The sequence below is a fragment of the Mustela nigripes genome, chromosome 2 (genome assembly GCF_022355385.1).
Source record: "Mustela nigripes isolate SB6536 chromosome 2, MUSNIG.SB6536, whole genome shotgun sequence".
Lineage (NCBI taxonomy): Eukaryota > Metazoa > Chordata > Mammalia > Carnivora > Mustelidae > Mustela > Mustela nigripes.
The window spans coordinates 63,429,302-63,442,569 of NC_081558.1; the positions used below are offsets into that span (position 1 = coordinate 63,429,302).

Sequence of the window (13,268 nt, forward strand, 5' to 3'; positions counted from 1 at the left end):
AAAAAAAAACAGTTAATTAAACAAGTAAAAGTGATGAGCTATGTGTAAAACATTCAACAGCACCAAACGTTATTCAGAAGTCTGGATCATCCACCCTGAACGGGAATACCTAAATCCCACTCCTAGTGTCTGTCTCTGTTTTTCTGGTTTTTCACGTATTCTGCTAGAATTACTTTTGCACATACAGTCCTTTTTTAAATACCCTGGATAGTTCTCTCTTCCACACATCTTGGCTAATGTTGGTATATGAAGTTCTTGTGGAACTGGATGTTAATTTTTTTTTCCACTATGGGGAAATGAGGAAAGTTCTGGAAAAGAACTTAAGATGACACATTTTAGATAATACTTAGGGAAGATTCTAGAAACCCTAAGTAGGTGAAATCTGGTAAATTTTGGTATTTTTTTTTTAAAGATTTTATTTATTTATTTGTCAGAGAGAGAGAGAGCAAGCGAGCACAGGCAGACAGAATGGCAGGCAGAGGCAGAGAGAGAAGCAGGCTCCCTGCTGAGCAAGGAGCCCGATGTGGGACTCGATCCCAGGATGCTGGGATCATGACCTGAGCTGAAGGCAGCTGCTTAACCAACTGAGCCACCAAGGTGTCCCGGTATTTTGGTATTTTTAAATTGGCCATTAGTATGGGCTGTAATGTACTCACTGGGACCATTCAAAGAGCTGAGATTTCTTGATTTTCCAGAGAGTGCTGGAAGGAGTGGCCAGCGGAACAAAAATGCTCTTCAGGGGATGCAGCAGATCTTAGTGTTTAAGGCTTGGAGTTTTATATTTTTATTTTAATTCTGCCACTTAGCAGATCTGGGACTGTGGGCCAATTATTTAACTTCTTAAGCTTTAGTTCCTTCACTCTTACATTAGATAGGGTACTTATCTGCTGAGATGTTGGGTGTGGAGCACTTAATCCAGGGCCCTTCACACAAAATTGTTTTTCTGGTTTTCACATTAAATATTAAACATCAAAATGAATATTCCTGTTAGAAATCCTAGAACATGGTGGAAAGCAAAAACCAGCAAATGCAAATAAAATTGCTCTTAGGTAGGTTAACTCTTGATTTCTTCCCTTCTCTTCCTTCCCACTTTCTTACTGGTAGGGTTGCCAGACAAATTATAGAATGCTGGTTGTGTTATAACTTCGAATAAACAGTGAATATAGTTTAAGTATGTCCCAAATATTGCATGAGCTATACTAAAATTTTATTTGTTGTTTATGTGAAATTCAAATTTACCTGACATCTATTTTTGGTTGCCAAATCTGGCAATTTACTTACTGAGGACCTCTTTTAGAAGTTTTTCATCTATAGGATATACCAGCATCATGAACTGGTATAACGATGATCCTGTCTGTATACATTAGATATCAGATGGAAAGACTTAGCATATTATTGATATGAACTTAAGAATTAGGATTAGACCATCCTCTCACCACTACCTGATGACTCTCAACTTTTTAATTATTCTATAGTGTCTCCCTGTATTTCAGTGCACACTCTCCATTAGTATTACGCAAAACTAAAGCCAGGTTCTTGTCCTTCTGATCTAAGTAGAATGCTCTAACTCACATATTCTTCCAAGACACAGTCAATTCTGCTCTTTTCCCAGGCCAATCTCTACTCTCCTTAAAGTGTTTCTGACCTTCCCAGAAGGTCACATGGCCAGAGCTTATCTGACATTTACGAGTGGTTGAGTAGCTGTCCAAAGTAATTACTTGCTTGTATTTTCCCCAGAGGTTTAACATACTGACCGACAATTCTTGTTAATTATGCCTAAAGGTGTTGGGTGGTATCTGGGGACAGGAATTATATGAACCTTTTTGGGGGTGTGGTGTATTCTTATTTTTGAAAGAAATTCCTCCTGACCTGGTCTGTGACATTAACCGTGATTGCGCCAACACCTTCATCAAGTTTTTACTGGAGAAACAGAAATGGCCAGAAGTGCTTCTGTTACTGACCCGCAAAGTAAGTGGGGAGCCACCGCTGGGAGACTGCCTCATCAAAGGCTGCAACTTCTCGGACCTTGACCTCTGCACTGTCATCCCCCGCCTCAGCACCTGGGACCCTCGGAGGATGCAGCTCCTGGGCTGCCTCATTGACAGTGGAGGTGAGAATGCAGTGAGCTCTGAAGACTTGTCCCTTGAGTGCCACTGGTCCTGGGTCTTTCACTAGACTTTGGAGACTGCTTTAAATTCTGGCCCATTGTCTTCTTCCATAGCTTCTCATTTTGCATAGCGACCAGGTTAGTGCCCTGTCAGTGGGTGCTGGCCTTGTAGTTCTGCGTTCTTGGGAACTCTAGTCACCGTTGTTGTCTTTTCTTCTGCCGTGTGTGAGAAACCTCAGGTGTGTGTGGGGGAGTGGCCTTTGGCCCTGGGTGCGGCACACGGGGTCCTTTCCTCCCAACTGCGACTGCAGGCTAGACTTTTCCCTGCACTCAGTATGCTTCCCATGTCCCTATTAACTCTCCAGCATTGTCTTCTAATCAGCGGATTAGGATTTCAGCTGCTTCTTTGTAAAGAAACAGCTAAATAATTGGTGGGCGGAAACATTTGCCACTGAGATCAGCGCAATCACACTTGGCTGGAGGTATGTCTGGAAAGAGCCAGCGCCTTGCCCGATTGGGTACTATTTATTTATTTTTTTAAAAATTTAGTTTGTAAAGATTTTATTTACTTGTTTGAGAGAGACAGAGAGAGATCATGAGGGGAGGGAAGGACAGAGGGAGAGGGAGAAGCATACTCCGGTGGGAGAGCTCCATGCAGGACTCCATCCCAGGATCGCAAGATCATGACCTGAGCTGAAGGCAGATGCTTAACTGACTGAGCCACCCAGGTGCCCTGGACTGGGTTTTATTTTATAACTGATTTGGAAACCCCAACTACCTCCTGCCCCCATTTCCCACCCCCCTACTCATGCTGCTACTAGTTGTGTGGTCTCAGGCATCTCCTTGTTTATGAAATGGGAATAACAGTCCGTCTCTCTCAGGGCTGTTTTGAATGTTAAATGAGCTCACGCATGCAGGTTCTTGGAAGAGCACTGTGACTGTGTGGTTTTCTGCTTGCTCGGCTGTTTAAGAGGGAATGTCCTTTCTTGGTCCTTAGCTCTCAAAGGGCCATACAAAGCCTTTGGGTATTGACTGTTCCCACAGGTTCCAAGAGGTAGATGGAATGCCTCCTGTAGTATATTTCTTCAAACCATTCCTCGAGGGAAATGTTACTACCTTTGGCTGGAAACTGTGGCTATCATGGTCTTCCTGTTTTATTGCTGAGTCAGCCGGCACTTAAGAAGTGCCTGCCTACAGTCGGGTGCCAGGGACCAGGGACAGAGTGAATGTGTGGCTGCTGTGCAGGGTGTGTGGATTGCAGGGGTGCAGGTCTGGGAGACTGCAGCATAGAGGGGAGGCATGGACTGAGCTAAAGGGAAGCTGATGTTGGGGGTGGAGAGGTGTCAGGGAAGATGCCATTTGAGGGTAGGTGGGCATCCTCAGGAAGAAGCATTTAGAGCAAAGGGTATAGGAAGCCATGTTTATATCCTGATCACCGACTATGTGTCTAGTAGGGTGTTGGCCAGGCACTGGGGTTTCTATTGTTCCCGGGCCCTGTCCCCACTCCCGGGCAGTGCTGAATATGGGACCTGGGGACACAGAGGGGAGCAGGAGAGTGGAGAGGCCCGGCCCATGAACGGGACACCAGAAGCAGTTGGGCTTTCACTCTGAGGGCCCTAGGAAGCCTTCACCTCAGAAGTCAGGTCAGCATCAGCTCTTCTCTCAGAGCACATGGCAGAAGCCATCCTCTCCTCCTCAGGTGAGCCAGGCAATCCGTTGTCACAGGGTACATCCCTCACGGGGTTGTGCCCTTTTCCTCTGTCTTCTCAGCCTTGCCCGAGGGTCTCCACGACAGTCAAGAGAGGCCACTTGTCACGTGTCTGAAACATGAAGACTTCGAGCTGGCGTTTCTTCTCTTGACCAAGGGTGCAGACCCCCGCAGAATCTCCCTCACAGAAGGTGATACTCCTTTGCATGCAGCACTCCACATCTTTTTGGACATTAAAGGTAAGCCTTTATTTTTTAAGCAGTCTGTTCCTTGAAGAGGGAGCTGGATAGTAGAACCAATGCTACGCTTTTTCATCTTTCTTATTGGGAAAACCAACGATCTGAAAAAGGGGTGTTTCTTGGTCAGGCCCACCCATTATCCCCTGGCCTCCAACCAGTAGCTGGGTGAGAAGGAGCAGCCATCACGGTGAATGGTCAGGGTGGGTTGACTGAGGAGGAGTCTTAATTTTCGAAGTTGGCTGTCCCCCAGATGTGGCCACATACCCCTTGGGAGCAAATTGTCCCTGATTTTCAACCACAGGGTTATCGAGAACTTGGGGAGGTGTGGTGTTCTGAGATGCCCCTGGCTGGCATCTCTCCAAACCCAGAGGTCTCTGTTCCCTGGAAGGCATCTCTCCAAACCCAGAGGTCTCTGTTCCCTGGAAAGAGTAGTTTAGGACTCACAGCATTTTGTTTGTGTCTTCCAGCTGACATCGGTTTTAATTTCCTCAGCCACCTGTTGGATCTCTTCTGGTCCAACCCCACTGAATTTTGCTACCTCAACCCCAACAGCCAGGACAGCAATGGGAACACGCTGATGCACATCATCTTCCAGAAGGGCATGCTGAAGCGCATGAAGAAGCTGATAGACCTGCTGGTGAAGTTCGACATCAACTTCAACTTGAAAAACAAAGAAGGCAAAGACGCAAGGCACCGGATCAAGAAGAACGACGCTCTGCTCTTGGCCTGGAACAAAGCTCTGATGGAGAACAAACGGAGGAACCGGCAGGACCCTGCTGCCCACCCAGGGAAGCTCCCAAGGCCCACTGCCCCTGGCCATACGTCTCAGCTCAAGTCACAGGGTTCATCCAAGTCACTGCCGTGCAGCATCCCTGCCAGGGCCCTGCCTGAAGGAGCCATGGTCCCCGACAGCTGGGAGGCTCTCCCGGATGTGCAGGTGATGCGGGAGGAGCCTGAAGCTGTCAGGCCCTGCTCTCTGAGAGACCGCCTGGTACAGGACATCACGGATTTAATTCAGCAGGTTGAATTGGATACATCCCTCCCCGAGGACTGTCCTCAGGACTCTGAGCCTCTTCAGACAGGTGTTGGAACGGAAGTAAAGAAAGATGAGCTCCAGCGAGCCCTGGGGGCTCAAGGCTCTGACTCAAGTGGGAACCAGCACAGTGTCCTTGAGGCAGGGGGGGCACATGCACAGGCAGGCCTCGGGGCCTCACAGCTCGTTTCTGCTGGCCACAGAGGGAGTGAGGGCAGAGATGATCTGGACAGCTGGAACACGCAGGATATCGAGGCCTGCCTCCAGGACTTTGAGAACATGACGTGGGAGATTGAGTGCACCTCAGAAATGCTTAAAAAGCTGTCTAGTAAGGTCATGACAAAGGTCATGAAGAAAAAAATCATCCTAGCTATCCAGCAGCTGGGGAATGGTGAGTGGACACAGGGGCTGCAGAAGCGGCTGAAGCACCTGAAGGGAAGCATCCAGCTCTTTGAGGCCAAGCTGGACAAGGGGGCCCGAATGCTGTGGGAGCTGGCCATTGACTTCTCCCCTCGGTGCAGTGAGAACCCGGAAAAGATCATCGCTGCCGCAGAGCGGAACCTGCACAGCCCGGAGAAGTCGGGTCGGGTCTACACAGAAATTATCCGGATCTGGGACATCGTCTTGGACCACTGCAAGCTGTCGGACTCCATCAGGGCCATCTGTAGTGCCTACAACCGGGGCCTTTCCTGTGTCCTGCGGAAGAAGCTGAAGGGCATCCACCAAGGCCAGCTGTCAGCCAATGTGAAGATCCAAAAGCGCATACCTCGCTTCTACGTGGAGGACACGGAGGCCGAGAAGAACCTGGAGCATGTGAACCCAGAGTATTTCCCTCCGGCCAGCGCCGTGGAGACGGAGTACAACATCATGAAGTTCCACAGCTTTAGTAATAGCATGGCCTCCAACATCCTCAACGACACGACAGCGACGGTGGAGTACCCCTTCAGGGTGGGTGAGCTGGAGTATGCTGTGATCGACCTCAACCCCAGGCCGCTGGAGCCCATCATCCTCATTGGGCGGAGTGGCACTGGGAAGACCACTTGCTGCTTGTACAGGCTGTGGAAGAAATTCCACAGTTACTGGGAGAAGGCCGAGCAGGCAGGAAGCCCGCTGCTGGCCAAGCAGATATGGCTGAAGAGAAGGCTGGAAGTGGAATCCGGAAAGGAAGGTCCCCGTACGGAAGAAGTGGACAAGGAGGAGGAAGTGGAGGAGGAGGAAGAGGAAGGTTCCATGGAAGTGGAAACAGTGGACAGCATAGATGAGGATCAGGATAGTGAAGCCTGTGCAGGGGGACCCAGTGGAGAGCCGGGGGAGCCTGGGCAGGCAGCTGAAGTGTGTGCTGCGGAGCAACCCCACCAGCTGGAGCATTTACATCAGATCTTCGTGACCAAGAACCATGTCCTGTGTCAGGAGGTGCAGAGGAATTTCATCGAGCTTTCCAAGTCTACCAAGGCCACCAGTCATTACAAACCACTGGAACCCAATGTCCACAAGCTTCAGGACTTAAGGGACGAGAACTTTCCTCTCTTTGTCACTTCCAAGCAGCTGCTTCTCCTGCTTGACGCTTCTCTGCCCAAACCATTTTTTCTGAGAAATGAAGATGGCAGCTTGAAAAGAGCCATCGTGGGGTGGTCCACACAGGAAGAGTTGACCATCCCCAACTGGCAGGAAGATGAGGAGGAAACCGAGGCTGATGGGGACAATGGCGAGGAGGATAAAGCTCCAGAAACACGTATGTGTGAGAGTGACCCCCGGGTCTATGTGACATTTGAGGTATTTGCCAATGAAATATGGCCGAAAATGATCAAAGGGAAAACCTCCTACAACCCCGCGCTGATTTGGAAAGAAATAAAATCTTTTCTGAAGGGGTCTTTTGAGGCCCTCAGCTGCCCCCAGGGGTGGCTCACAGAAGAAGCGTATAAGAAATTAGGGAGGAAGCGGTCCCCCAATTTCAAGGAAGACCGGAGCGAGATCTACAGTCTCTTCTGTCTGTACCAGCAGATCAGGTCTCAGAAAGGTTATTTCGATGAAGAAGATGTTCTGTATAACCTGTCCCGGAGGCTTTCGAAGCTCAAGGTGCTCCCGTGGTCCATCCATGAACTCTACGGTGATGAGATTCAGGACTTCACCCAAGCCGAGCTGACACTGCTAATGAAATGTATCAATGACCCCAATGCCATGTTCCTCACGGGAGACACAGCCCAGAGCATCATGAAGGGTGTGGCCTTCCGCTTTAGCGACCTGCGCTCTCTGTTCCACTACGCCAGCCGAAACACTGTGGACAAGCAGTGTGCCGTCCGGAAGCCCAAGAAGATCCACCAGCTGTACCAGAATTACAGGTCCCATTCGGGTATGTTCGGGCTTTGTGCTTCTCTGCAAGAAAGGTGCTTGGGCACCATCTAGCACTTTTTTGTTAGGATTTTGTAGCTGAAGTAAGGAGAGTATCTTGGAGTTTGTGGGAAATGCACCCACGAACAAGAAGTCTTATGGTTTCTGCTGTTCCTCATTCAGAGGTTGATAATTCAAGCTGTGGTTGAGTGGAAATTACATCTTAGAGAGCTTGCCATGACATGAAACCATTACAGGGGAACATTTAAACTGCTTGGGAACTTTTGGTAAAGCACTTTGGAAGCACGGTCTTGTGGCACATAAAGCGACATGTTGATTAGATTAATTCCCAAAGCAGCTTTTCTCCCAAGGAGAAGCCAAAAAAAAGGGCTAGGGCATGGCGGCACATATGAAGAGGCTTTTAACATGAACCTCAGTTGTGCCCCTTCTCTGTGCCAGGCGTGATGCCAGGCAGCCCATGTAGACCACCCCTACTTCATCTTCACAGTGACCCTGCCAGGTAGGCAGCCTTCCCATTTTACAGAGGACGCCGAGGTATGCAGTGTTTGGAAAACACAACATCCATGCCAGAATTCTTCCTTTAGGTTTATAATGCTCATCCATTCACCTCCTGTGTCCTGTATATGTCCATGAACAATACCGAGTACCATTTTACATGCTTAGAAACTTTATTTAGTGGGATCATGCCAGACATATCTTTCTGCCACTTTGTATTTTTGCTTCATGTTACATGTTGGGATTTCTGCACATTATGATTTGGTACTCGAGACCCTGCATTTCTAACTAGCGTTAGCATTCCATTTTATGGCTATTTTCCAGTAATAAATGGTAGGCTCCTGGCAGTTTTTCACTGTGACATATAATGCTGGAGCGAACCTTCCTGAGCAAATCTCTTTGGATCTATGTTATATCCTCTTATTTTGCTCTTGGGATGGGTGTGAAATGACATCTGGTATAGTTTGAATTTCCATTTTCTTGAGGTGTGGCGTCTTTTCATGTGTTTACCGGCGATTCTGTATTCCGTGAATCACCTGTTCTCCTTTGCTTACCTTTTTAATGAGTTGTTTTTCTTACTGATTTTTTAAGAATTCCCTATGAATTTTTGCCTTCTAATCCTTTGTTCATTATAAAAATTGCAGGGCTTGTTTTTCTTTGTTACAGTAAAATGGCATATAAATAATGGTGTTCTTTAGTAGGAAGATACTTTAAATTTTAACTTACGAATGTTTACTTTTACGATTTCCTCTGGTGTCTTAAGAAATTTTTCTGATCTAGAGTTATTAAGAAAGTCTCCTTAATAATTTTCTAATGGTTTTCACTTTTGCTTTTTATATATAGGCAGGTATTTAAATTTGGGTAAATTTAAGTAACTAATCTATTTAAAGTGTATGTGTGGTGTGACATTGTCTTTATTGAACTAACCCTTCTCTGATCTAATTTTACTTTTTTCCATATGGAGAATCAGTTGTGCTGATGCCATTCACTGCTTGGTGCATCCTTGGTGCATCCTTGGTGCATCCTTGGTGCATCCTTGGTGCATCTGATTTGTAAGGTGGCTTTTCTAACATTATCTTGGACTCTGTTTGTGGGCTTACTTTTTACTTTGATTTGTCTCATTTGTCTCTTCTTGCACTGTTAGCATGATGTCACACTTGCCATAGTTATCAGATTCTCTGACTCTTTGTAATTTTGATTGGAATTTCATTGAATTTATTGCTCTTTGGGAAGAATTCACATCTTCACACCTTTGGGATTTCTGAACCATGACATTAGTGTATTTCCCTATTCAGGTCTTCTTTTAGTTGCTTTCGGTACTATTTTGTAATTTTCCCCAGACATTTTACACAGCTCTTATATTTGTACTGGGGATCTTATACTTTCTGTAACTATCATGGCTGCCCCCCTTTCTTTCTTTCTTTCTTTTTTTTTTTTACATTTTTTATCAGTTATTACTGGTATAGAGGAATGCTCTATACCAGTTTTGGGTTTTATATGTTGGGTTTTATATGTTGATCTGGTCAATCTAACAATCATATTGAACATTCTAACTTTTGGGTTATGGCATTTTTCTGCAGATAGGGTCAGTCTTTATCTTCTTTTCTATATTTATCTTTCATTGTTACCTGTTCTATTTAATTTGCCGGGACCTTAAGCACAAGCTTTAACAGGCATCTGTGTGTTATTTTTGCAGTTAATGGGAATATATTTACCATTTCGCCATTTAAGTCTGATGTTTATTGTAGGTTTTTGATAGGTGCTCTTTTTCTAGATACGGCTCAGGTAGGCTTTGGTTTGGTGGAAAGAGAAAACACATGCATATCACCCTCTCCCCACACACATTGTAAAATGAGATTAAAACTCTGATTTGTTTATCTCAGGAGTCAGAAAATGATTAGAAGGCAGGTGGCCCCCCAGAGTGTAGCTGTTTCATACAACTCAGCCCAGCTTTCCAGGTCTCTGGAATTCCTCACCAATGATGCATTTGGGAAAAAAAAAAAAATCACAGGATCTTGCTGCATCTGAACAGTTCAACTTGTTGTTCTTCTGTGGTCTTATACATGGGACTTGGATTGTGTATCAAGAGTTGGCACAAAGTAATGATTCTCTTAATAGGAAATAGAGCCCTGGCCCTCGCTCATCTGTTAAGACATTTATTGAGCTCCCCTGCCTGGCACTGTGTGTGGGCCGGGTAAGTGAGGCACATAGCTCACTCTTTCTGTCCTCAGGACGTGGCTCCAGTGGCACCCCCTTTTCTGTTGTTGGATCTAGTAGAAGGATTTGGCATGAGGAGTTGAATGAGCCCCTCATTCCGACTGACCCTTTGGTTCAGTGCCACTGGTCTGGGGCCAGTGGCCTTTCTGATTGGCAAGAAAGAGCATGGCAGAAATAAGAGATGTTCCTGGGATTTAGGGATTTTTGATGTTTTTGCTAAGTAACCCATTAGGACAATGACTACATAAACCCCATCTTTTAATGGAGGGAAGACTATGCATATATACTTCTGTGTATGGAACCAGAAAAAGCCCAAATCATATGTACTAGATTTTAGAGATTTCTTAAAACACCTAAAGTGTTAATAACAATGTACAAGCTACATGTAAGGCCATTTGTGGCTAACATTTTTTTTTTTCATTTCCTTTTGATCTTTTTTCTTTATATACATTAAATGCATTTATCACACACATGTATTTATTGATTATGTAGTGAATATGTACTATGTTTAGGGAATATTTCCCCTTTTTTCTCTTTTTTAAAAATTAAGATTCACATACATAACAACTACCCACTTAAAATATGCAGTTTAATGGTTTTAATATGTTCACAAGGCTGTGCAACCGTTACCATTACCCAATTCCAGAATTTTCATCACTCCAAAAAGAAACCCTATACCATTAGCAGTCACTCCTCATTCCTACTCACCCCCTACTTTCTGTCTCTGTGGATATGCCTATTCTGGACATTTCATGTAATAGGAATCATATAATATGTGGCCTTTTGTGTCTGGCTAAGTGATTAACATAATATTTTTAGGGCTCCTCCACGTTGTAGGAGGCATCAGAGTTTTAATCCTTTTTATGGTGGAACCATCTTTTATTCTTTGGGTAGGCTCATTTAAAAATTATTCATCTAGTTTCTCTGGAAGGGCATTTCTGTGGATTCCCATTCATCACTGTAGGCAATACTTCTGTGCCCATTTCTGATTTTCCCACTAATGTATACCTCTGGCCTTTGCTAAAAGAGGAGGGAACCTCAGTAGCAGCTGATTTGCTTCAGTTAAGCAATTTCCATTTGTGCTCCCAACTGTATACATCTAATAATACTACTACCGGGAAGTAAAATTTCTCCTTATTGTTTGGTTATAGCAGTGGGGACACATAGGCCCATCTTATGGGGTTCTACCAAGAACATGGTGTTCTACCTGCCATGAGGCAAAGGGCACACGGCACAGAGTGAACCATGGAGAGAGACCCAGGATGCTCTGTGCTCAGTTCAACTTCAAATCCTATCACTTGGAGGTTTTTACTAACTTTTTAGATGTTGGAGTGTCTGCTTGTAAAGGTGGGGATTGTCTGATCTATATTGCTGAGCAGTCCTGATGATTAAATGGGATATTTTTATGAAGGTGCTTCTCTCAAGGTGGTAGTGTTCAGTCTGTGTGACTGGCCACGTTACTCAGAGCTTAGATAAGCAACAGGACCCAGGGAGAAAATTCTTCACAAAATCCTTTCTCCAGCTCCACCATTTTTCTTAGGCTAGACCTCTTAGCTGGGTATAAACCCAGTGGGAGGGTGATGGAGGCCTTGCCTTCGGCCCCTGCCTAACATTCAGCACTGCTGTTACCATGGCAATGTCTCTCCGGCTCCAAGCTCCAACGAGAGGATCCTAATAATTTTTGTTTTCTTACCATCTATGCCAGCCCCTTGTATTAGCATTTTAACAGCTCTAATTATTTAAATTATATTTCTGCCTTGATTTTTCTTTATGAAGTAATTTTTTTTTTAAATGAGTGTAGGTCGGGTGCTCGCTTCGGCAGCACATATACTAAAATGAGTGTAGGTCGGGAACGAGATCCAACAAAACCTTAGCAACATATCTCTGCCTTCATGCCCTGTACCAGAGCCAAAGTGATAATCTAATGGGAACTAGAAACTGACTTGCAATTATCCATACTATCAGGACCAATATTGTTTCTCAAGAAAAAAAAAAAAAAAAAAAGCCCCAATTAAAAAAAAAAAAAAACCACAAAAAAAGCACAAAAGCACCCAGAAACCCCCCCAGCCATGTGGTCATCGTGTTGCTCCATATCTGACGTGTATTTTCTGTTTTATCTCAGGAATCCTCAATCTGGCATCTGGGGTGGTGGATTTACTTCAGTTCTATTTCCCGGAATCTTTTGATCGCCTCCCCAGGGATTCTGGCCTTTTTGATGGTCCCAAACCAACAGTCCTGGAGTCTTGCAGTGTGAGCGACTTAGCAATTTTGCTACGAGGGAACAAAAGGAAAACGCAGCCTATTGAATTCGGAGCCCACCAGGTGAGCTTCTTGGGATTGTGTGTTGTGAAATAAAAGGCAGTTTGTGGTTGACAAAAGGGTTGGGAGGCTGTATTATTCTGCAGTGTAGAGTTCAGTAGGTCCTCTGCCAGAATGGGTAAATTTCAGCTCCAGGTAAAGGAGCAATTTTTAATATTTCAGCTGGTGGACCAAATCCAGGCCAGCCACTTCTTTTTAAAGCTGTTACCTGGGGCCCCTGGGTGGCTCAGTGGGTTAAAGCCTCTGCCTTCGGCTCAGGTCATGATCCCAGGGTCCTGGATCCAGCCCCGTGTAGGACCCTCTGCTTGGCGGGGAGCCTCCCAAGGCTCTCTGCCTGCCCTCTGCCTACTTGTGATCTCTGTCTGTCAAATAAATAAATAACATCTTAAAAAAAAAAAAAAAAAAGATGTTACTTGCCTCCCACAGAAGTTGGCTGAGCTTTTCCAGATCCCTTGTTGTAGAACATGATGTTTTCTCTTTCCTACTTTCTTCTTTCTTTCCCCCCAGGTAATCCTTGTAGCTAATGAAATGGCAAAAGAGAAAATTCCAGAAGAGCTGGGGTTAGCCCTTGTGCTAACCGTGTATGAAGCAAAAGGTTTAGAATTTGACGATGTCCTCCTTTACAACTTTTTCACTGACTCTGAGGTATGTTATGCTGAATTCCTTTCCACGCTGTGCATGCATATATGTATGAGCTACACTTCCGCTCTGGGAAGGAGAACGTGGAGCTGAGTAGAAGTGAGTTTGTCACAGGTACCTGTTTCCGTTCTGGAGCATCACCCATTCGGCGGGGGCTTTGTG

The 13,268-nt window shown here is 45.4% G+C and overlaps 1 protein-coding gene across 2 annotated transcripts in view; it reads left to right on the forward strand.

Moving 5' to 3' along the window:
- Nucleotides 1-13,268, forward strand: part of TRANK1 (tetratricopeptide repeat and ankyrin repeat containing 1) — a 98,335-nt gene that overhangs the window by 57,254 nt on the left and 27,813 nt on the right. For both annotated transcript variants that reach the window (XM_059390593.1, XM_059390592.1), the window contains 5 exons: nucleotides 1,856-2,110; nucleotides 3,878-4,054; nucleotides 4,522-7,437; nucleotides 12,271-12,470; nucleotides 12,975-13,112. In XM_059390593.1, the coding sequence (XP_059246576.1) occupies nucleotides 1,856-2,110; nucleotides 3,878-4,054; nucleotides 4,522-7,437; nucleotides 12,271-12,470; nucleotides 12,975-13,112 (3,686 nt within the window). The remainder of the gene's footprint in view (nucleotides 1-1,855; nucleotides 2,111-3,877; nucleotides 4,055-4,521; nucleotides 7,438-12,270; nucleotides 12,471-12,974; nucleotides 13,113-13,268) is intronic.